Source organism: Dermacentor silvarum, chromosome 6 (genome assembly GCF_013339745.2).
Source record: "Dermacentor silvarum isolate Dsil-2018 chromosome 6, BIME_Dsil_1.4, whole genome shotgun sequence".
In the NCBI taxonomy this organism is placed as follows: Eukaryota; Metazoa; Arthropoda; class Arachnida; order Ixodida; family Ixodidae; genus Dermacentor; species Dermacentor silvarum.
The window spans coordinates 184,810,350-184,832,817 of record NC_051159.1 but is presented as its reverse complement, the minus strand read 5'-3'; the positions used below and the strand labels follow the sequence as shown (position 1 = coordinate 184,832,817).

General features: G+C 48.2%; 1 protein-coding gene across 1 annotated transcript in view; it reads left to right on the top strand.

Annotated features, from left to right (window-relative positions):
* Positions 1–740: 740 nt before the first annotated feature.
* LOC119457102 (alpha-(1,6)-fucosyltransferase) overlaps positions 741–22,468 on the top strand; it is a 39,120-nt gene continuing 17,392 nt past the window's right edge. Inside the window, exons 1-3 of the mRNA XM_049669211.1 lie at positions 741–916; positions 5,962–6,298; positions 13,883–14,147. Of these exons, the coding sequence (XP_049525168.1) occupies positions 741–916; positions 5,962–6,298; positions 13,883–14,147 (778 nt within the window). The remainder of the gene's footprint in view (positions 917–5,961; positions 6,299–13,882; positions 14,148–22,468) is intronic.

Below are 22,468 nucleotides of genomic sequence, written 5' to 3'. Positions count from 1 at the left end.
GGACAATAATGCTTTCGCATTCACAACTCATCAGAAGTGCTTAGGTGTCCTCGAATTTTTAACAGCGCAGCTGTTCTAGTTAACCGTAAAAAGTGCCGCCTGCTGCCGCAAAACCTCGCCGAGGTATGACGTCACTGCGTTGCCTAGCAACCACCTCGCGGAGCGGCGTGTGCCTCGGCGTGTGCCTTTTTTTTAATTTGTTCTTTTATTTTTACAACTAAGCAAGTTACTATGTACAGGTAAGCTATTAAGAAACAGTTATTAAGGAGGGGCATGCTTGAAGTATTGCTGATGACACCCCAAGAAAGGCCAACCAGATCACTGCAAGCCAAGAGAAATCACTCAACCATTCTGCGCAGAATTGGCAGAGGCGGTTCAAATGGGAAGAAGCGTCACCGCTGCGATATATAGCAATGCAGGTGTTTAAAACTTGCTATAAAATTGCATGGTTTACGCAGAGCATCTAAATTTGGCCGTCTATTATCCCATGCGGGGACCTACCTTACCGACTGAGTGCATTTGTACCCAACTATGAAAATTGCTTCACGGTCCTCCTTTAAGCGAAATTTCCATGAAACATTTTATGCGGAAATGCTATGAAAGGCGCCTGAAATTTGGTCGTGTCCCAAATGCTTTCAAGCCCTCTGCGCGGCCTCTGTGGATCCCCGCAACGGGGTCGTTCTTCCGGCCCGCCAGGATGCGTAGAACAGAAGAGCAGCTCACTCTGCCGGAGTTGTGTCATGCGGCGCGTCACGCAGCGAGGGCCACCGCTGGTGCTCTTGCTACCGTTGGCATTGGGCGCCAGTGCAGTGGTCTGGCTCTACGGTCACTTTATGTCAGCGCAGAGGAAGGCAGCTGACACGGTTTCCTTGGAGTTGTACGCCATTCTGCCGCTCGAGCCGGAACCATCAGTCTGGTAAGGCATCGCCATACTCGCGCGTTCCACATCACCTTCGTGCCACGAAAATGTCTCAACTCCGCACTACCATGCCTGCAGAACAGGCATTTTCTTCCTCCTGAACGAGCCACCGGTGCTTGAAAACCGTGTCCTGGCTGTTTGTAGAGCCATGCGTTCTTTTGAACGATGAAGTAGAGAAAACAACATTAGCAGATCTATTACGCAAGCTTCAAGTAGAAATGCATAAAAAGCAGTACCAGCGAAGAGCAAACACCTGCAGGCCTGCAAAGTTTCGTAGGTACAATCTTTCGCTGATGCTGGTGTCATCATAGAGCCCGCAAATGTTTACATAACGAGCTTTTAAACATTGAGATGTTAAAACATTGAGACCTCGCCTTCTCCGACAGGTATGTTGCAGCTTTGGTAATGAAGTATAAAATTTACTATTTGAGTAACGTGACACTAGACTTGTACACGTTACAGGAAAAAGTACCCGATTACGGTTACTTCATTAAAATAAACAGGGCCCTTTCTCTGTCGACAAAATGGGGGTAAGCGAAGCTTGTGGCAAGACGACACTGTTGCAGGCGTTCCGCTTTGTTTGCCCTAAACTCAGGGTCGGCGGCGCTTCGCTGATGTTTCGCCTGGGCTTCGGACGCCCTCACGCCAGAATCGGACGACAAGCTTCGCTTACCCCCATTTTCTCGACAAGGGAAGGGCTGATGTCTCTTTGGGTCCCACGGGTGACAAGGGTAGTTCAAGGGCGCGTTACAGGTCCCCGAGCCCACAGAGGCTTGTGCCATTGAGCTTGGACTCTTTCTGTACTATCACCAGGATCGACCCACTTTTCAGCGTGACACCACCGCCGCCGATACTTGTGAGCCTATAAAGATTCGCTTAAAATGCAATTGAATACGGTTAGCAATTACTGCACCAAGAAAATAATTTAGTAATTATTCAACAATTGCTACGTTACTTTCCTCTGAAATTTTATTACCATTAAATAGATGCAGTAAAGAAAACGAGCTCGCCTGGTCCCCTTCAGTGCGTCCTCTGCAACCCTTCATACATTGCTTATCTTTAAAAAAGTTGCGCGTGACTCTGCTATCGCAAACACCAGAGACCAGCGGAGCTGGGGGAAGTCTAGTAAAGTAGTGGCAAACTACACACTTAGTTTAACTTTTGCTGGGCTTCCCCCATCTCCGCTGGTCTCTGGTGTTCGCGATAGCACAGCCACACATAATTTTTTTGGCATGCCAGTCCAGATTGAGAATGCTATGATTTCTTCACCTACGCGAACTCTCGGCTTCCATCAATCTAAACTCGGGGATATTCACTTCTGCGACGCTTGGTTTCAGCTTCCCTAGCTCTCGCTTCAGGATCGAATCTCTGTCGACGTTCCGCTCACGATCAGTTTCTCGACGGCGCTCCAGTCGAGCGGCTTTTTCCTCTGGAGTCCTGACGGTAGTCTTCGCCATTGCTAGGCAAGCGCCACGTCACTTCTTTTTCCACTGCGAGAAAGGGGACCGCCAAAGCGAGCCCGCGGGTTTTATCGGAGAGTAATCACGTCACACCACCTGTGGCCACCACGCCGCTCCTAACCCCCCCCCCCCCCCCCCCCGCTAGGCTCCACTCACCCTCGTCGCGCCGCTCCCTCTCCCCCGCTAAGCCCCATCCCACTACCACCTGCCTCCTCTCCTCCTCGCATCCGCTATGCTGCGCGAGCTCGGCGCAAGCTGCCGCAACTCGGCGACGCTGCGGACGACGGAGTGGCGAGGTTCTAACAAGCCCACTGTCAGACATTCGTTGGTCGTCGTCCCCGTTTTATTGCGATATCAATTATATGGACACTTCAACCGGATTTCTGCCGTCGCCTACGCCGTCGCCGTGATGTTCCGTATAGATTCCAAGGGCGATAAAATCGTCGCAGCGCGCCGTATGCGCGAGCGACAGCGCGCGGCGGACGCGCGCTATCACGGAGAGCGAACGCTCGGCGGAAAGCAAATGTGACCGTCGTGCGAAAGACCGTGGAGGTATGGGCAGGAGGGAGGGAGGGAGGGAGGCGGGGCGGCGCTGTGCTCCGGCACCAAAGGCGTATCTTGCCACTCAATCTCCCACGCGAAAGCAACAAAGCGGTAAGCGGGGGGAATAGGGGGGGACGGGGGGGGGGGGGGCAACTTCTCCTTTGCGCTTTGCACGGGAATGCCAGTCGTCCGCACGGTCTCTTATCTCCACACGGCTCTGACCTTTGTATGCGCTGTGCATTCGCCGCTCAGTTTCCGTTGAAGCGATAGACCGCGCGAGCATGCGCTTGCTGCCAGCGTTTTGACAGTCGTTGGTTGCGGTCATTCAGTGAGATCTATGCATGTTTGCTTGGGCGCGCTGACACCACGATTGTTAATTCAGTTAGTAAGCTCGGCATCGTCCAAGTTTATGCAGCAGATAAAACTACTATCCCTACTCCGAATAGCTCTCTACCAATTTGCTATCGCAATCGATGCTTCGCCTTTCGGGCGAAACTGCGTCATTTTTTTTTTTTTTGTTGATACGTCAGCAGCGACACTAAAAGCTTGCTTGTGGAGGTAAAAGAGAGGGGAAGACAGGGAGCTTAGGCAGTTCGCTCGATGTGCGCGTTGGGAGGTAGGGCGTTGTCGTAACGTATACGGATCTTGCGCACAATATTGTGGTTACTCAGCATATGGGTCCTTTATGAAGCGCAGTGCTTTTGTTACTGAGACTTGCTGAAGACGTTCCCGGATGGGCCAATGAAACGCTGAAAAAATCGTCCGTATTCCTGGCATTAACGTCCTAAATCGCCTTCGCTATCAGAACATATCAATACATTTTCATTTCATCAGCCAACATCTTGTGGAGCGTTAAGATGAGGAAACAAATACTGAGCCCCGGGTTTGCCTGTCTGAACATGCGCGTTAGTGAGGCTGCTGCATGGTACGATCTCGGGCGTTCTACTGTATACCTTTCGCAACATTCAAGCGCCGTATTCTGAAACAATCTACTTCGGCGACAATAACGCCCTCAGGCGCGCGCTGATTGACTGGTTGAGCAAAATTGAATGACGTCGTGCTCAACCAGCCAATCAGCTCATCAAAGTTTGCTAAAACAGCTAATCAGCGCGGCCAAGATGATAGTATCGCCGAAGTGGATCGTTTCAGAATACGGCCCCAGGTTCTCAAAGCTGCGTATCTTATTACAGCTTGGCTCGTCAATACAGTAACTGGTTGCCTGCAATTGGTAACTGAAAAAAGTAATTAATTACTGGAAAAAGTGAGCGTTATCGAGTAAACAAAGGAAAATGCAAATTACCAAATTACCAAATATATAATTGACTGCATGTAATTAATTACATGTAACTTGTTACGTGCAAGTCTGCATGCGAACGGGCATTGTGCACTCTTGCAAGTACATCATGTCCTGGTAACCTGATGTATATTAATCGATAAAATGGTGGCGGGAACTACATCGTTATTAAATCTTTGTAAAGATATTTTTCCCGACATAGTGAACAAATAATTTTTAGACAAACGAATGGTCAGAAAAGCAATTGAAAAATTAGTCTCACGCATGAACCCCCATAAACAAGGTCTAGAAAGGAAATTCGCAGACGGCACCAATTCTGGCAGGACATGAACCAGGTTAACCTGCAAGAAGGCTCGTAATATCGAATGGGGGCTATCCCGAAAAAAAGACAAACCGCGAAACTAACTGTCGCACATACAAATTTACCAATCCTAACTAACCCTCCAGTCCTCACTGGTCGAAAAAATCTTATAGCATCTTATAGGTTCAAGACTGGACGACCATTTAATGTTTAAAAATTTATGTGAGAACATTGAATGCGAAACCTTGCAGCAGTGGAGAAACTGAATTACAAAGAAAATTTTGGTTGCCAAACACCAGTTGCAGGCTTCTGCTCTTTCAAATATTGAAAGGCGGTGCGGGACAAAGGTATTTGTGTAGCGCTCGAGGGCTGGAACGCGCTCTCTCCAGTAGTGTGCACTTAACATTTAGGCATGCAGTGGGCCACCAAGATATTTAGGCGGCACACAAGCGCATTTAATGCCACCATAATGTGATGATGTATGGTACAAGATCCAAACTGTAGGTCGGAGTTCTTTATTCAATTGCGCACCGGAGACAGTGTCCTGTATGATATAGAAGAGCTTTACCGATGCTGAGCTTGCAGAAGAATGCGATATCACCATCGTATGCAAACACTTTTACTTCATTACCCAGAACACCTCGAACGTTGCTCATATGCTCAAACATAATGGTTCTGAGAGAAGGGCGAGGAGGAGCGGGGACATATAGGACGTCCCTGTTTCACAGAAGGACGGATGTGCACGGGGTTCGAGAGGTTATACCATTGACAACGAAGAGAGTTATTCGACTATGTTATAGTCATTGGGCCACAATCGCACGCAGTCTTCTGTCCTGCCAATGTGATCTCTTTCAGATGCCGCGTGTTGGATGATTTCCATACTATGGCACATACCCACAACCGGGGATTATTGGCCAAGAAGCGGGCGGTACATGTCGCGCCGACGCGCGTCAGCTCTTTCAGAGGACCGCCGGGCGTAGTGTAATGATTTTCATGGTATGGCACATACCCAAAATGCGGGGTCGGCTGGGAAGTGCGTCCGAACTATATATGGTATGAGCGCCGCATGCTGATGATGATTGTGAGTTCCACAGCATAACGCACGCCCACAGCATGGGATCGGCAAAGAAGCGGCCGTTACATTCAGGATAATTACGAAGAAATTGGGCAAAATAATTGTCACATTGCGCAGCACGGGTGCGCGAGAGCACACGCACCTTTACGGCGAACAAACGAAATGGGCGCTTCACTGAAAGCTTCGCTTAATTCACATGGATTCCAAGATGTGCGTTGTGTCTGCATAATTGTTTCTAACGTTGGTACCAACAAAACTACTCGTCCAACAGCAGCAAAGCACTTTAGTATGACCGCATCCAGGTGTACGATTCAGTGCTATAAATGCACTGCTAATAGCATTGCACCGTTGCTGTTGATTTGTGCCAAGGTCTCGCCTGCGGCGCCTCGTGCAGCCGACGACCAGCCCGCAGGACCTGGTGAGCAGCGTGCGGTTGGCGCCCGATGGCCGGCTCATAGGTTTCCACAGCACAGTGGCCCTCTACAACCACGCGCAGTTGAGCGCGCACGAACTGCAGCGTTTCCTGTCCCACCAGCTGCGCACGGTGGCAGCCAAAGCACCCCAAGCGCTGCGCCGCCGTATTGCCGCCGTGTCAGTGGCCGCCAAGGAAAGGCTGCGCCACCTCTCGGCCGAAATGAAAACCATGGCGCACGAGACCGGCATCCTGAAGCGAAAGCGCCAAGCACTGTTTCAGCTCAAGAACAAGGTGTGTATGCCTTCGAGGGGCGTCAGTGAAAGAAAAAGGCTCACTGGAATCGTTGGAAAATTTCGAGATAATAGCTCCGAGTATGTTAGCATCATCATCATCATCATCATCATCATCATCATCATCATCATCACCATCATCATCAGCCTATATTTATGTCCACTGCAGGACGAAGGCCTCTCCTTGCGATCTCCAATTACCCCTGTCTTGCGCTAGCGTATTCCAACTTGCGCCTGCGAATTTCCTAACCTCATCATCCCACCTGACTTTCTGCCGTCCTCGACTGCACTTCCCGTCTCTTGGTATCCATTCTGTAACCCTAATGGTCCACCGGTTATCCATCCTACGCATTACATGGCCTGCCCAGCTCCATTTCTTCCGCTTAATGTCAACTAGAATATCGTCTACCCCCGTTTGTTCTCTGATCCACACCGCTCTCTTCCTGTCTCTTAACGTTACTCCTAAGATTTTTCGTTCCATCGCTCGTTGTGCGGTCCTTAACTTGTTCTCGAGCTTCTTTGTTAACCTCCAAGTTTCTGCCCCATATGTTAGCACCGGTAGAATGCAATGATTGTACACTTTTCTTTTCAACGACAGTGGTAAGCTCCCAGTCAGGATTTGGCAATGCCTGCCGTATGCACTCCAACCCAGTTTTATTCTTCTGTAAATTTCTTTCTCATGATCAGGGTCTCCTGTGAGTAATTGACCTAGATAAACATATTCCTTTACAGACTCTAGAGGCTGACTGGCGATCCTGAATTCTTGTTCCCTTGCCAGGCTATTGAACATTATCTTTGTCTTCTGCATAGTCATCTTCAACCCAATTCTTGCACTTTCTCGATGAAGGTCCTCAATCATTTGTTGTAATTCCTCTCCCTTGTTGCTCAGTAGGACAATGTCATCTGCAAACCGAAGGTTGCTGAGATATTCGCCGTCGATCCTCACTCCTAATCCTTCCCAGTCTAAGAGCTTGAATACTTCTTCTAAGCATGCAGTGAATAGCATTGGAGAGATTGGGTCTCCTTGCCTGATCCCTTTCTTGATAGGTATCTTTCTACTTTTCTTGTGCAGAACCAAGGTAGCTGTGGAATCCTTGTAGATATTTGCTAAGATATTCACGTATGCCTCCTCTACTCCTTGATTACGCAATGCCTCTATGACTGCTGGTATCTCTACTGAATCGAATGCCTTTTCATAATCTATGAAAGCCATATAGAGAGGTTGATTGTACTCCGCAGATTTCTCGATTACCTGATTGATGGCATGGATATGGTCCATCGTAGAATATCCCTTCCTGAAGCCAGCCTGTTCTCTTGGTTGACTGAAGTCAAGTATGTTAGCATACTAAAGTTAAAATAACAGACCTGCATACAACGGCTCGCGCAAAGCTGCGTCCACTAAGTAACAGTATGCTGTTGTATCATATAAGCAATTATTCCCGTTTTTATTTTTATTCGCTGATATTATTGGTAGTTTTTCCAGTGCTTAGCTACTGACCATAAACGCTGTTCGATTGTTTATTTATTTATGTTTTTTTGGGGGGGAGGGGGGGGGGAGGGAGCTGGTACTTTGCCCGCACGCTTACAGCTGCTGAGTTTCTCGGAGCCATTTTGCAGATAGTATAGCGTTCTTTCTACGGGGCCAATTTAATGCTGCGGGTTCGCGATGGTGAAAGTGAGGTCAAATATCTTGGCGCCTTTGAACGTACTGAATCGTGGTAAAGGACAAGCCAATAAGTCGATTTCGTTCTGCAGTTAACTTTTGCTTTCGCAGTTTAAGGTGTTGGCCTATGTGAAAGAAACAGACAAAAATCGCAGCCATTCCACTCTGTCAATGTGGGCTACCAGCGGAGCTGTAAAAGAACTACGCAAAGACCACTGTGCGAGTCACTACGAAAATGAACGTGTTTTGGGGCTTTTCCCTTTCGCGTCTGTAGAATGCTCTGCGAACACGCACAGTCGCTACTAATAGCGGCTCAATTAACCTGCCGAGGTGACCAAATTGAAACGCGCCAAGCGTCGCAAGACGCCGGCTTGCCCACAACAAATCCTTAAGGGTGCCGCTGGTCGATGCATGCGTCCGTGGCGTAATGGTTTCAATGTAGTCCGCTTCTGTGCTAGAGGTCCTGCGTTCGAATCTTGCCGGCGGAGAATTTTAATTATGTTTATTTAAATATTTATTACACAGTCATTTACTGAAAATTGGAGGACGCTTAAGCTTCGCCTTTAAGAGTAGAACGCGATAGCGTTATGGGGACCCGTTCGCATCGCAACGCGCGGCTGTAGGTCTGGTAGAAATGCTGGAAAAGGGGTTTGTGTTTGAGTTTCCTCGTAGCAGAATTAGGTTTTCTCGTACATTTTAAATTACAATCCGACGCCGATTGGTAAACAGTCCGACAGCGAATGCGACGCCAAATGGTAAAGTCGTACTTTACTATTTTCCTGACGGATTTCACTGTGAGAAATTCAATTCCTGTTCACCAAAACCTTGCACCACGTTGAGGGCCTGCGCGGTCGGGGTGGTTGGGAATAATTTTCTCTGCCACCCGCCCGCATCGCACGCTGGTTGCCGACGCCGGATTTTCTGCGACACGGGGCCCTTAACGCTGTCGCGTTAAAATGACGAATTTGCAAAGTCGAAGAGACGTTTAAAGCCAGAAGGAGCGAACTTAAGGCAAATCTATGTTCTTCCCATAATTCCAATGCTGGTTGAATTGCAGCTCCCGTAGACACTAGCGACAGAGTTCCCTATATTAATTATTGTATGAAACTCTATGTATTGGGTGGTTTGCTAGCCTTCCTCTTGCTACGCCAGGTGTTAGCACATGTCTTACTGGTTTGTTTTGCCTTCTCATAAAGGGCGCGGGAGTGTTGAGGCGCGCACATTGAAAAAAATGTCACAGTTTCGCCCGAAGGGCGAAGCAATGAATGCGATAGCAACACAGCAATGTCATACGAAGTAAGGTGAGCGGCTTTGGTAGCAATATGAATTGTAGTAAACATGAGCTGATTAAGTAAGCAGGTGTGCTGCGGCGCAAGTAGACCGACATGAAGAGAGACTCGATGACCACGAGAAGGCGCGTGTGAAACGGTGGTGTTGATGAGAAGCGCTTCCCGTGGGCAGCGCGTGCGAAGGGACACACCTGTAGCGCTGCACTGCCGATCCGGGTAGCATTGCATGTGTAGCGTGCGTTGGAAAATGGGGCCCGACTATTACTAACTGAATGAACAAGCGTGGTGTGAGCGCGCACAAACAAACATGAATAGATTACACTGAATGACTGCAGACAACGACTGTCAAAACGCTGGCAGCAAGCGCATACGCCACAGCGGCAAAGGTACGTGCGGTCTATCGCTTCAACGGAAACTGAGCGGCGAATGCACGGCGCATAAAGGTCAGAGCCGTGTGGAGATAAGAGACGGTGTGGGCGAGTGACGAGCGCGGTTGTTGGCAGAGTAGAAGTGCCCCCCCCCCCCCCCCCCGCTCTCTTCGGCGCTGGCTTCCCGCTTCCTTGCTTGCACGTGGGAGATTGAGTGCGTTCGCTCTCCGTAATAGCGCGTGTCCCCGCACGCTTCCGCTCGGGCATACGGCACGCGGCGAAGATTTTATATATAGGGAACCTCACGGCGACGGCGACGCCGACGGCATAAATCCGGTTGAAGTGTCCATATAATTGCTATCGCAATAAAATCTATAGGAGGGTAGCCATATACAGCTCCGCTGTAATAAGCCAGCGGCATCTAGCGCGACGCCTGCGGTTGAAAGGGTGTTCCATATCCGCCACCATGACCGTCAGCGTCTCTCCCTAACGTTACGACGGCTAGTCTTGTACACGTTTTGTTTTGTTTTTCGAGAAACACGTCGCAAACAAGGATTCAGCAGCACAATGCAAGAAGATACAAGTGAGATAGCATTAAACTGGAGCATAAACGCTGCATACAAAACGGAAAATAAAGCAATATATAAAAATAAACCTTATAGCAGAAGCACGAAAGCACGGCCTAGTTTGTAGGAGTTGTTAATAAAAGAATCGTTCAGATGCGTAGTAAACTGATGAGCACGCATCCAACTATACAGTGGCAGAAAGAAAAACAGTACAAAAAATGAAATTATTTAATAATAACAAAAGCCTTAAGAAGTTGGTTGGACAAAAACAGAAAGCGATAGTAGATGGTGTTTAGCAATGAGATGCGCCGAACTGTTACTGACCGGTTGGTATCAGTGAAAGCAGTGGCAAAAAAAAAAATAGAAACAAAAAAAAGAAAAAGAAACACCTTGGACAGCACTCTGGTACGACTGTAGGAAAACAAGATAGGGATAATATAATCAGTTACAACTACGCTGGCTGTTAAGGGTCGCGTCCCAGTGCGGGTGTTTTATCTAGAAATGTCATTTTGTCTTGCCGGCTCAGCACAACGGCGCTTAGACCGACTCCTACAGTGCCTGGGGTCTGTCTGTCGATTTGTTTATCCTATCTTTTCTGTAACTGTTCAAATAATTGACAGATGCGAGTTCTACATAAGGAATAGACGTAGATAACAACGTTTCAGTAATGAAAATAATTTGTGCTTGAACATCACGCGACGTTAAGAAAGTGTAATTTTTCTTAGATAAAAAGCTTCCTGCATTATAAAAAAGGATGACAAGAATGGTGGTGGTGGTGATCATGATGATGATGATGATTATGATGATGATGATGCTGCCTATATCAATGGCACAAACCCACTGTGGGGGATAGGCCACGAACCGGGTGGTATTATGATCGAAACATTAAAAAGTAGCAGTTTCCCCCGAAAGGCGAAGCATCGATTGCGATAGCAAATTAGTAGACAGCTATATGCAGTAAGGATAGTAGTTTTAGCGGCCGTATAAAGTTCTAAATATTCGCTTACCAACTAAATATACAAGCACGGTGTCACGCGCGCACAGGTAAACATGATCACATCTCGCTCGATGACCGCGGGAGCTAGTCAAAACGCTGGAGTGAAAAAGCGCGCCAGCGGCAGCGAGCAAATTGACCTTCGCGCTGGCTCTCGCTTCAACGCGAACTAAACGTCGTAAGCGCAGCGCATACGAAGCTACCGGCACTCGGCGAATGCACTGTGGCCCATCGCAGATCGCTTTCAAGATAGCTCCGTGAGCACCAGCCGCGGAAGCAGAACCCCCCCTCCCGTCTTCGTTGCCTCCTCCCCGTGCCTCTCGCGTGCGCGAGATTAAGCTGCGGTTGCCGGCTCACCCTCGCAGGCCTTCACTCGCACACACAACGCACGGCGCGCGGCGACGATTTTATCGCCGTTGGACTTTATACGGAACATCACGGCAACGACGACGGTGACAACTAAAATGCGTTTGGACTGTCCATATAATTGCTATCGCAATAATAAATTAGTTAATTGAATTAGGAGGTAAGGCAACCAGTAGGTAAGCTTTCCCAAGTAACAAAGAACCTAATAAAGAAACGGCAAAACATGAAAGTGTCAAACTCGAGATAGGAGATAGAATTCGCTGAACTGTCGAAACTGATCAACAAAAAGAAAGTAATGGATATTCGAAATTATAACGTGGAACAGGTTGAGGAAGCAGTAAAATATGGACGCAGCATGAAATCAGTGAGAAGAAAACTAGGCATAGGACAAGGCAAAATGTATGCACTGAAAGATAAGCAGGGTAATATCATCAGCAGTTTCGATGACATACTAAATGCAGCGGAAGAATTCTATACTGAGCTGTACAGTACCCAGAGCAGCCAAGCTACTTTCATTCGAAATAGTGATGAACAGGATACAGAGGCTCCTTCTATAACTAGCGATGAAGTTAGAAGGGCCTTGAAAGACATGACCAGGGTAAAAGCTGCTGGAGATAGATGGTCGGTGTGGAGAGAGGTGCACAGTGACTCAAAGGGCGGCAGTCAGAGCCTTTCAAAAGGGTCGCATATCAATACAAACGGCCAGGATCTTGAACAAAAGCGATGGGATCGTCCATCACACCATTTACTGGTTTCCCGCACACGCCGACTCGGTAAAGCGCGTCGCCCTGAACCCCTATGAGTCGGCCGACGCAGCAGCGCGGACGCTCACCGACCGCGCTGCTCTAGAGATGGGCGAAGGCTCCAGCGCCGACGACGACGCAGAAGATAAAGATACTTTAAATACACACAACGAGATTACCAAATATTACTACATGGCGAGGAGAGTTTTCCCGCCCTCACACTCAAAACTAAACAGTGCACAGGCAGTCTCACTGTGCTTACTTCAAATCCATTCGTATCCGTCATTAGCATATTTAAATGAAATCTATCCGCACAAATTCCCTGACGCCGCCTGCACCGCTTGTGGGCAGACCGCTACGTTAGCACATATGATTTGAGAGTGCCGGTCGCTCGGCCCGACTTACAGCAAGACCGAGTGGGATGCGCTTCTGCACAGCACAAAACTTCAAGACCACATCCTGGCCGCCCAGCGCGCCCGCGACAGGGCCGGTAGGCTAGATCTAGGGAGCCAACATGCAACGCCGTTTTAAAACGGCGTTGCATGTAGGCACCCTAACTAGACCTGCCGGTCCTCACGTGGGAGTAACCGGTTGGCGCGGGGCAACCTCCGCGTCTGCACTGGACCCTAATAAAGTTCTGCTCACTCACTCACCACGTGATGTGTTCAATCAGGCACGCACTAGGCACATCTTTAGTAAGCCGCAACCGTGGAGCAGCCGGCGCTTCAATACCCGCCGCGGTGGCTCAGTTAGCTCAGGTGTTGCGCTGCTGAGCACGAGGTCGCGGGATAGAAGCCCGGCCGCGCCGGCCGCATTTCGACGGAGGCGAAATGCAAAAACGCCCGTGTGCTTACGTTGTAGCGCACGTTAAAGAACCCCAGCTGGTCAAAATTAGTCCGTAGCCCTCCACTCCGGCGTGCCTCATAATCAGAACTAGTTTTGGCACAAAAAACCCAGAAAGAAGAAGAGCGGGGCTTCAATGCTGCCAATTCGTCCATTCCATCCATGTTGGCTGTTCAGGAAGTGCCCAATGGACATTCCTAAACCATACTACACTTCCAATGAAGTGATCGTGTACAGATATAACTACGAAGTCAGCATTGTTGAACTGCGTTCTAGTTTTCCACAAACTGTGAAGGCCCAGGAGCATTAGAACGTCATACGGGGAAAAAAATTTAATATGTCGTGCCAGTAAACATTTTGCTGACACGTTTTATCTTTCGTGATTTGTTGGCGTTATTTTGTTTTGTTGGTATATAATGTCAGTCAGCAATGAAAAAAAAAAAAGAAAGAAACAGCCGTGGCTTCAGGGAAGCGTGCTCGTCTCGCACCGCAGCGGCCCAGGTTCGATTCCCACCCAGATCGGAATTTACCTAATTTTCTTTTTGAAGCCACTGATTTACTTTGTTTACAGGAACCTCCCTGAGAAACGTGATGTCAATCCGAGCATTTCTAGTCGTGTTTTTTACTCTTTGTGGCGTCGGCCATTTTTCGTCACGGCGCAGTTTCGCCAAGATCACTGCAAGGTCACCGCCAAGGGCACCGCCAACATAGACACCTCAATAAGATAAGGCATTAATGTTGTTGTGGACGCAGGTACGTCGTGCCATCGATCGCAACCAGAACGGGGGCAACTGCTCACGGGCACTGGTGTGCCGACTTTCCAACCCTTATGGCTTCTCTTCTGCCATCCACGACGTGCTGTGGTGCCTAGCGCAGGGCGTTAGCCAGGGCCGGCCCGTTCTTGTCGACTCGCAGCCTTGGCACTACGCGCCTTCGGCCTGGCACGAGGCTTTCCAGCCACTGAGTTTCACCTGCCCCTCCAGGACAGAGCCACGCTCGCAATGGCCCGGGGAGAACCGTAAGTTGGTTTCGTGTACTCCCCTAGCCTAACCACGCCATATTGTCACCACTAGCCTCTAACGCTCTCCTATGCTCTGTCTCACAAGTTGTGAGCAGCACCGTGGAGGCTACGGGGCGTTCTGGGGCTCTGTCGTTGCGCGGTGTTGTAGTGCTGGCAACAAAAACTTAATGTTCATGTACACAAGTGAATTTTCATGCATAGAGAGTGCGAATAAACAGAGTAGTTCACTTCTTGGAGGAATCAGATATATGATAAACTTACTAAATCAGATAACGATTTATTTCATCTATTTATTATTATTCTTGCTCGTATTGTTGCTCTTCTTTTGAAATGATAGATATTGGTTTTTAAGTGTTTACTTGCATTTTCGTGTTTATGTGGCTTTTGTGTCCGAGTAGGAGAGTGTTGTGCTTGGAAAGTGGCAATAAAGAGAGACCTCATTTCCAAGTGCCTTAGAACATTTGTATTTTTTTAACTATAATAGGGTGTGGATATTTATGTTGTGTGGACATTTGTACTGTTGTACGTGAACTTTGTGCACGCTAACATGCTTGTGTTTATTTCACGATTGTTGTTTTTGTTATGAACATGAAGGAAAATGACCATATCGGACATGTAGCCGGCGGCACACCTTGACACTAACCTCGCGGGATCGAATCCCGGCGGCCGCGTTTCGATGGAGGCGCCGAAATGCAAAAACGCCCGTGTGCTTGCGTTGTAGTGCACGTTAAAGAACCCCAGGTGGTCAAAATTAATCCGGAGCCCTCCACTATATACGGCGTGCCTCATAACCAGAACTGGTTTTGGCACGTAAAACCCCAGAAAGAAGAAGTACAGTTATTTCTAAAAAAAAAAAAAAACATTATAGAGCCTTAGAGACATTTATTTATTTATTTATTTATTTATTTATTTATTTATTTATTTATTTATTTATTTATTTATTATTTATTTATTTATTTATTTATTTATTTATTTATTTAGGCTCCAGCATCGGAGCATTGTGTAGGAGGGGGGGGGGGGGGAATTCCACAGATAGGGGTAATGTCAAGAGCATGTGTAACATGACTATGCAAAACAATGCTTATGGACTGTCAGTACCCATCACTGAAAAGTAAACGCAACATTATACAATAGTTAATAACGCATTAGTATTTTGCAAAAATGGCCGTCCCTCAAACTAGCTGGATCACGGATCGTCACGATGTGTTCAGGAAGACCATTCCGGTGAATGATAGCCTGCGGCACACCCGATGAATTAAATGCAACGGTTCTACCAGGAATGCGTTGGAAGCTTAGAGGGTTGTTTAAAACGACGTGAGGTGCGGTAAGGTTGTGCAAGAGGCAGCGTTGAATGATTGACGCTATAGACTCTCTTGTGGAATAGACAGATTAGGGCGATTATTCTCCTTGATTGCAATGTAGAAATGGAGAGCGATGATTTAATGTTTGTTATGCTTGAGTGACGGTTGTAGTTCCTGGAAATGAAACGTGCGGCACGATTTTGAACCAATTCGAGGGAATTAATTCAATAAGCGTGATTAGGTGACCAAATGGGTGATGCGTACTCGAGTTGCGGACGAACAAATGTTTGATAGGCGAGCTTACGCGTAGTGGCAGCATTTCCATGGAAATTACGCTTTAGATATCCTAATGTGCACAATGTTTTGGCTGTTACTTTCTGTATGTGGGTGGACCAACAGAGATTACTCGTGAAATGAACACCTAGGTATTTATATGAACATTGTTTTGATCTGTTCATGTGAAAGAACAAATGAAGAAGCTCAGAAAGCCTCACTTACGCTAAATACGATCGACATCGGCTCGATCATTATGTGGGCGGAAAGGCTGCCCATTTCTTATGGAAGCTCCTTCAACACACTCATTGCACTCGTTACAACTTCTATTTTAGCCCGCATCGACCCTTCTGCGTCCATTGAAGTCCGTACAGATGCTAGTGGACCCGGCATCGGCGCTGTTTTCGCTCAGATCCAGAGTGGACGAGTGTGCGTACTCGCTTGTGCTTCTCTCGACACCCGAACGCAATTACTCAATCACCGGACGAGAGTGTCTTGCACTAGTTTGGGTGGTCGAGAAATTTCGCCCGTAGCTGTTTGGTCGCCCATTGCGTGTAATTCGTCATTATCACGCACTATGCTGGGTGTCCTCGCTGAAGGATCCTACCGGGAGACTTGGTCGTTGGGCGTTACGATTGCAAGATTATACGTTCACAGTCGTGTACAAATCCGGACGTCTGCTCCAGGACGCTGACTGCTTGTCTCGCCATCGAGTGGATCTCCCAGAGGCCAGTTACACCGACAGCAACATCTGCGTTATGTCCATCTCTGACTCCTTCCGTATCGAAAACGAACAGCGCCGCGATCCTTGTCTACGCTCCATCATGTACCATTTACGCTTTGACACCCTTGATCGTTCACTTCACCTATACAGTCTGCTCAATAGAACCCTATGCAGCCTGATTTTGCATTCCGATGGCATTGAACACCTCTTGGGGCGCTGTAACGTAAAATGATTCCAAACTCTTTTGATTCCAATTTCCGCAATCAGCCTCCACGATTGGTCAAAACATTTTCAGGCCACTCCCAACTTCACCTGTCTGTCACGCGACCTCGCGAAAACCGCGATAGCTGCCCATCTGATATAACGCGTACACACTTATTATGCACGATTACACCGCACAAAAGAAAAATGATCATTCCTGATTCGACGCCTTTTCACCATTAGCCCTCTGCTATTGGTCAAATGTTTTCTGGCTACGCCCACTTCGCCTGTCTGTCACGCGACGTCACAAAACCGCGAATACTCACACGTCAAATTGACGTGTACGCGAAAAAAAAATGCATTAAAGGGGAACTGAACAGGTTTCCAAAAAATCGAGTTATAAGCACCATTTGATACTTTTGAACACCCTGAACACGAAAATTGACAAGAAATTTGACATGGCGCAGCAAAAAACGCGTTATTAGCAAAAAAAAAAAAAAAAAAAAATCTCCGAGCTGCGACTGGGCGGCGCGCGGCGCATCCGGCTCGCATCGATGATTGGTGGAGCGCACCGTGACGTCAATCCATGGGTCCACGAGAGCCCGCCGCAACGTGACAGCTTCTCACCAGGTACTGCGACTACCTTCCAGACGATTTCGCACGGTTCAGTTGCTGTTATGGATAATTTTGATCACTTAGGGGTGATTGGCGTGACACCATACGCGTTTGAACCAGTGGCCCGACAACGAGAAACACCTACGCCAAGCACGAGCGCGATCGCCAGCGCAGAAGTTGGAATGGCCGGAGCCCGCCGGATCCGAGGACCTAATTGCGACATTTGCCATTGCGGCATTTGTGCCAGACAACTATACGCCCCACAGAAGTGATTTTTTTTTTTTTGCAGTATAGCTGTGCTGTTTTGTGACCCACGGTGCTAGAAGCAGCGTTCGACATTGCCTTAGCAGTCAGAGTGCGATTGTATTATTTCATACCGGGCGTCCTTATAACAGAATACAGAAAGAAATACTCGTTTTGTACACAGTAGAGAGAATCGTTTTATACACAGTGCATTCTACTGTTGCTGGTTTGCAAGTAATAAAGTGCGACTGCCGAATTGCCCTGAAGGTACACATCGCATGGAAATTATTGTATTTGCAATATAATTTAATTCAGTGTAGATATTACTTCCACAGATGCATTCTGCTGTGCTGTGACCGCAACAAACAATGCGTGCAATCATTGCTGTATTCTATCTTGCAGCGAATGCGGAGACGCACTGTCAGCACAGTGCATTTTGCAGTTACCAAGTTACTAAGATAACAATACAAGGTGCAGACGTTCCAGACAAATATGCGCCGCACGGAAGTGAATGTTTCTTATTTTTGCAGTATAGCTGTGCTGCTTTGTGACCCACGGTGCTAGAAGCAGCGTTCGACGCCGCGACGGCGTGCTTGGGCTGCTTGCAATGTCGTGCGGGAATTTGACGAAAAACAAAAAAGCGTGCCACTGCACGTTGTTATGCATATCACTGCGGTTTACTGTAGTTCTATTTTATGCTTTTTGGCCCTCGATTACCGTTTGTGTTGAAACGATCAGAGGTAAAAGCCCACTCCTGTCGTTTCACGCTTTTGAACAATCCGCAAGTGATGTAAGCACTCAGGCATATGGGCACTTAGGTATCCGATTGAAGCTTTATTTTAGGTGTCTTTTCTACCTGACGTATATTTCTGTTGCGGCAGGTGTTCCTGCATGCACTGCAGTGCGATGGAAATAGAAGAAGAATGTTTGTGCTGCCAGGAAGTAAACGAAATTCTTGCAAGACAGAAAAAAAAAAAGTGTATCACAGAAGGCTGCTCTCGGTGGCGGCGATTCATTTCGTTTATGACCGAAGATCGATGGCACCACGCCTGGCCTTAGTCGAGCAGATTTCACCAGAATTCCCATTGCACGCATCAGCGATAAACTCTGATGGTAATCACTGTCCCAAAAATGTTTTGAACAGAGAAGAGTGGCTCTTGAAGGTTTGAAATTGATTCGTTTCACCGCTGCGATCCACTGAGCAGCTTGTTTTTTCTGCCGTGGGAAATTGTGAAAGACGACGTCGTCTCGGCCGCCGCTGGTCGTACAGCCGTAAGCAGCGCAAAAGGACGGCATGGTGACACTGTATGCTTCTTAGACGGAGTTCTCCTTGCGGTAACAGTCCTTTGAAGCGTTAGCCGGAAACGCAGGGTGGAGATCTTGATCATTTGCGATAAAGGCCACGGATACAACCCGACTGACGCGCAAAACCTGCACACGCTTTCCGCGCGGGTGCCTGGGACCCCTATATTGACGTCATTTCCGCTAGCTTTCCCCTTCCGCCGCCGCCGCGGGCTGACTCCGCGAGCCGCGGTGGCCGGAGCATATAGCTGCGATTTTAATTCTTAATTACGCCGCCACTACTTGTATGATGGAAAAACAAAACTTCGTACCGGGGATTTCAAGTGTCTGCACTTCAGAAAAACGTCACTTTTTAGAAATCTAAAACCTGTTCAGTTTCCCTTTAATATGCCAAACAAAACTGAAAATTTTTCTGAATAGCCACAGACTGGCCCGTTCCGAAAGAAATAGAAGATGGCTGCCCGCCAATCGCTCAGGCCCTCGCTACTCGCACCTGCCGGTGAGCATGTATTTATTTGCGCATGATAAACCTTTTTGCGTGGCAGTAAAACGTTATCGAGCACTTTCGGCATGCATACGACATCGCTCTGCCATCTCTTCCTTGCTGAGGATCCGTTTTAGCGGCATTCTTATCCTTCCGTTGAACGCCGCCGCGATTTTTGACCAGCCACCGCAAGCTAAGAAAGGCGAAGCGGACCAATCGGAGAACTCGGCACCACCCTCTTCATGCGGTTATCTACGGTATTTTCACTGTGCTGGCTCGGCCCCATCGAAACCCTCTCCACTAGAGCGTGCTCCTCGCCTCTTCTCAGCCAATTAGATAAGAAAAACCGCTGAGTGTAGACAATGTTATTGGTTTTGAAAGCGAACAAAGATGACCTCCTTTAAACGAGGAGAGTGTTTGATTGGGTTCGGACAACGCTGCGGGTCACCGCCCGATGCTTGCGTCAGTGGTTACGTAAATTTGACGTCAGGAGTTTGGAATCAAAACAGTTTGGAATCGTATTACGTTATAGCGCCCTTGGTCGTTCCTGTGCACCTTTGGTGCACAGTCATCTACTGCTGAGCATCTCTGCGTTACCCGCAAGTACGACCGATTTCGGCGCCGTTTCTTCTGGCCCACCCTTTACCGTTCTGTGCTCCGATATGTCAACGCTTGTGACCTGTGCCAACGCTGCAAGCCCCCTCCCATGCCCCCCTCTGACTTTCTGCATCCGATCGACATTCTTACCGAACCTCGATCTACTTGGTGCTTTCTCTACGTCAGCTGCCGGCAACAAATGGGTTGCCGTTGCGACCTACTTTGCCACCCACTACACCATTGCACGAGCCCTGCGCACCTGCTGCGCCGGGGACGTTATGGATTTCCTTCTACACAATGTTATGCTGCAACACGGCGCTCCTTGGCAGCTCCTCACCGATTGCGGACACTACTTCTTGTCAAAAGTAATCGATGATATCCTTCGATCATGCTCTACTGCGCACCAAGTCGACACTGCTTATCACCCCCAGACAAACGGCCTGACCGAACGCCTCAAGAGAACACTCACCGACATGCTTGCTATGTATGTCTCTGCGCAGACCACCGCGACTGGTATGTGGGTTTGTTGGTATGTCATCATGGAATGGTATTTGGAAGCGCAAAAAAACACGGACACGAGAAGAAACGAAGAGCGCTTGTCTTCGTTTCTTCTCGTGTCCGTGTTTTTTTTTTTTTTTTTTTTTTTTGCGCTTCCAAATACCATTCTATGGCGACTGGGGCGTCGTTCTACTGTATTTCACTATTGCATATAACTCATCCCGCCACGACCCCGCTTCTTACTCGCTGTATTAATCTTTGGCTGTGATCTTGCTTTGTCTCTGGACAGTGTACATCTCAATGCACGGCAGTCGCCGAGCGCTTATGCTCGCGATGCAATTTCCCTAGCTGCCAAAGCGCGTCATATTGTGCACGTCCGCCTCGCGGCTTCAAACACTCACCAAATGTCCCGCTACGGCAAGCACCACGTCGAGTTTTCACCTGGTTCCTTCGTGCTCCTGTGATCGCCGTCTCGCGTGTTATTCACAAAAATTCGTGTCGCGTTATTCAGCGTCATACAGGATCCTACGACAACTTTCCGATGTCACGTGTGAGATTGCTGTTGACGACCCGGGTGGATCGTCGGTTCAACCAAGAAAGTCGCAGTTTCGCACGAAAGGCATCGATTGCGATAGCGGTAGAGAGCTATACGAAGCAAGGATAGTAGTTTATTGGCCATATAAAGTTGTGCAATATGATTCGATTGCTAACTAAATAGACAAGCACGGTGTCACGCGCGCATAGATAGACATGAACACATCTCGCTCGATGACCGCGGAAACTCGCTGTGAAAAGGCCGGAGTGAAAAAGCGCGCCAGCAGCAGCGGGCAAATTGACCTTCAAGATGTCTCTACTCTCGCTTCAACGCGAACTAAACGTCGAAAGCAGAGCGCCAGCGAAGCTACCAGCACTCGGCGCATGCACTTTGTCTCCATTGCAGATCGCATTGAAGATGAGGCCCGCACGGGCGCGCACTTCGCGCGCATCGCAGATCGCTTTCAAGATAGGGCACCCGCGCGGCCGCACTGTGAGCAGCAGCCGACGGAGCAGAACGCAACCCTCGCTCTCCATCGCTTAGCCCCCAGGCCTCGCACGCGCTTCCGGCCTTCCTCCCTCGCGTGCGCTACATTGAGCCGCGATTGCCGGCTCACCCTCGTACGCTTTCACTCGCACACACAGCGTACGGCGCGCGGCGACGATTTTATCTCCGTTGGACTTTATACGGAATCTCACGGTGACGGCGACGCAGACATGCGCTTGGAGTGTCCATATAATTGCTATCGCAATAATACGGACGCTGCTCACGCTGCTCGTTTCAAGCCCTACGTGCCCGCCTCCAGTGCCCCACCTCCGGGACCAGCGGCGTAGTTCCGCAGTGAAGAAGACTAGTGAACTGAAACGAGGATGACGATGTTCTGTGCCATCAGCTGTCGGTGGCATGCTTTAAGAAGGCGTTCAGCCTTCTTAAAAGCGTACAAAACAATTATACGCCCACTACTAGATTATGCAGTTATTATCTGGGATCCGTTTACGCAAACTAACATCAAAGCACTCGAACGGGTGCAGAGAAAGGCAATTAGCTTCATTTACAATAAGTTATCCCGTACCTCAGTAACAGAACTGCTAAAACAAGCTAACTTGCCTGCACTAACAGAGCTAAATCGAATTTCCCGAATAAAATTCTTATATCAGCTTGTGAATGTACATTAAAACATTAACATCTCTGATGTAATTACATTTTCTTCCGGGTATGCCACAAGACAAAGGCATCAACTAACAGTGACACCATTCCGCGTAAAAAATAATTGTTTTAAAGATTCCTTTGTTCTTAGGACTGTGATTGAATGGAATAATTGGACTAATACAGAAGTTACTCAGCCTTCGTTGTCTTTATTTGGTGCTAACATCTGTTGATTGGGCTACAAGTTGAAATGTGACCTCGTTCATTTCTTTTTGCCACGTTTATTCAAACCGATGTTGTTTGTATAGGCAATGTACTCCGTATTGCTTTGTTTTGTTGCCTGCATTTGTACGCTGATATATTGTACTTCCACCCTCCTAAAATCCCTTTGGGGATTTG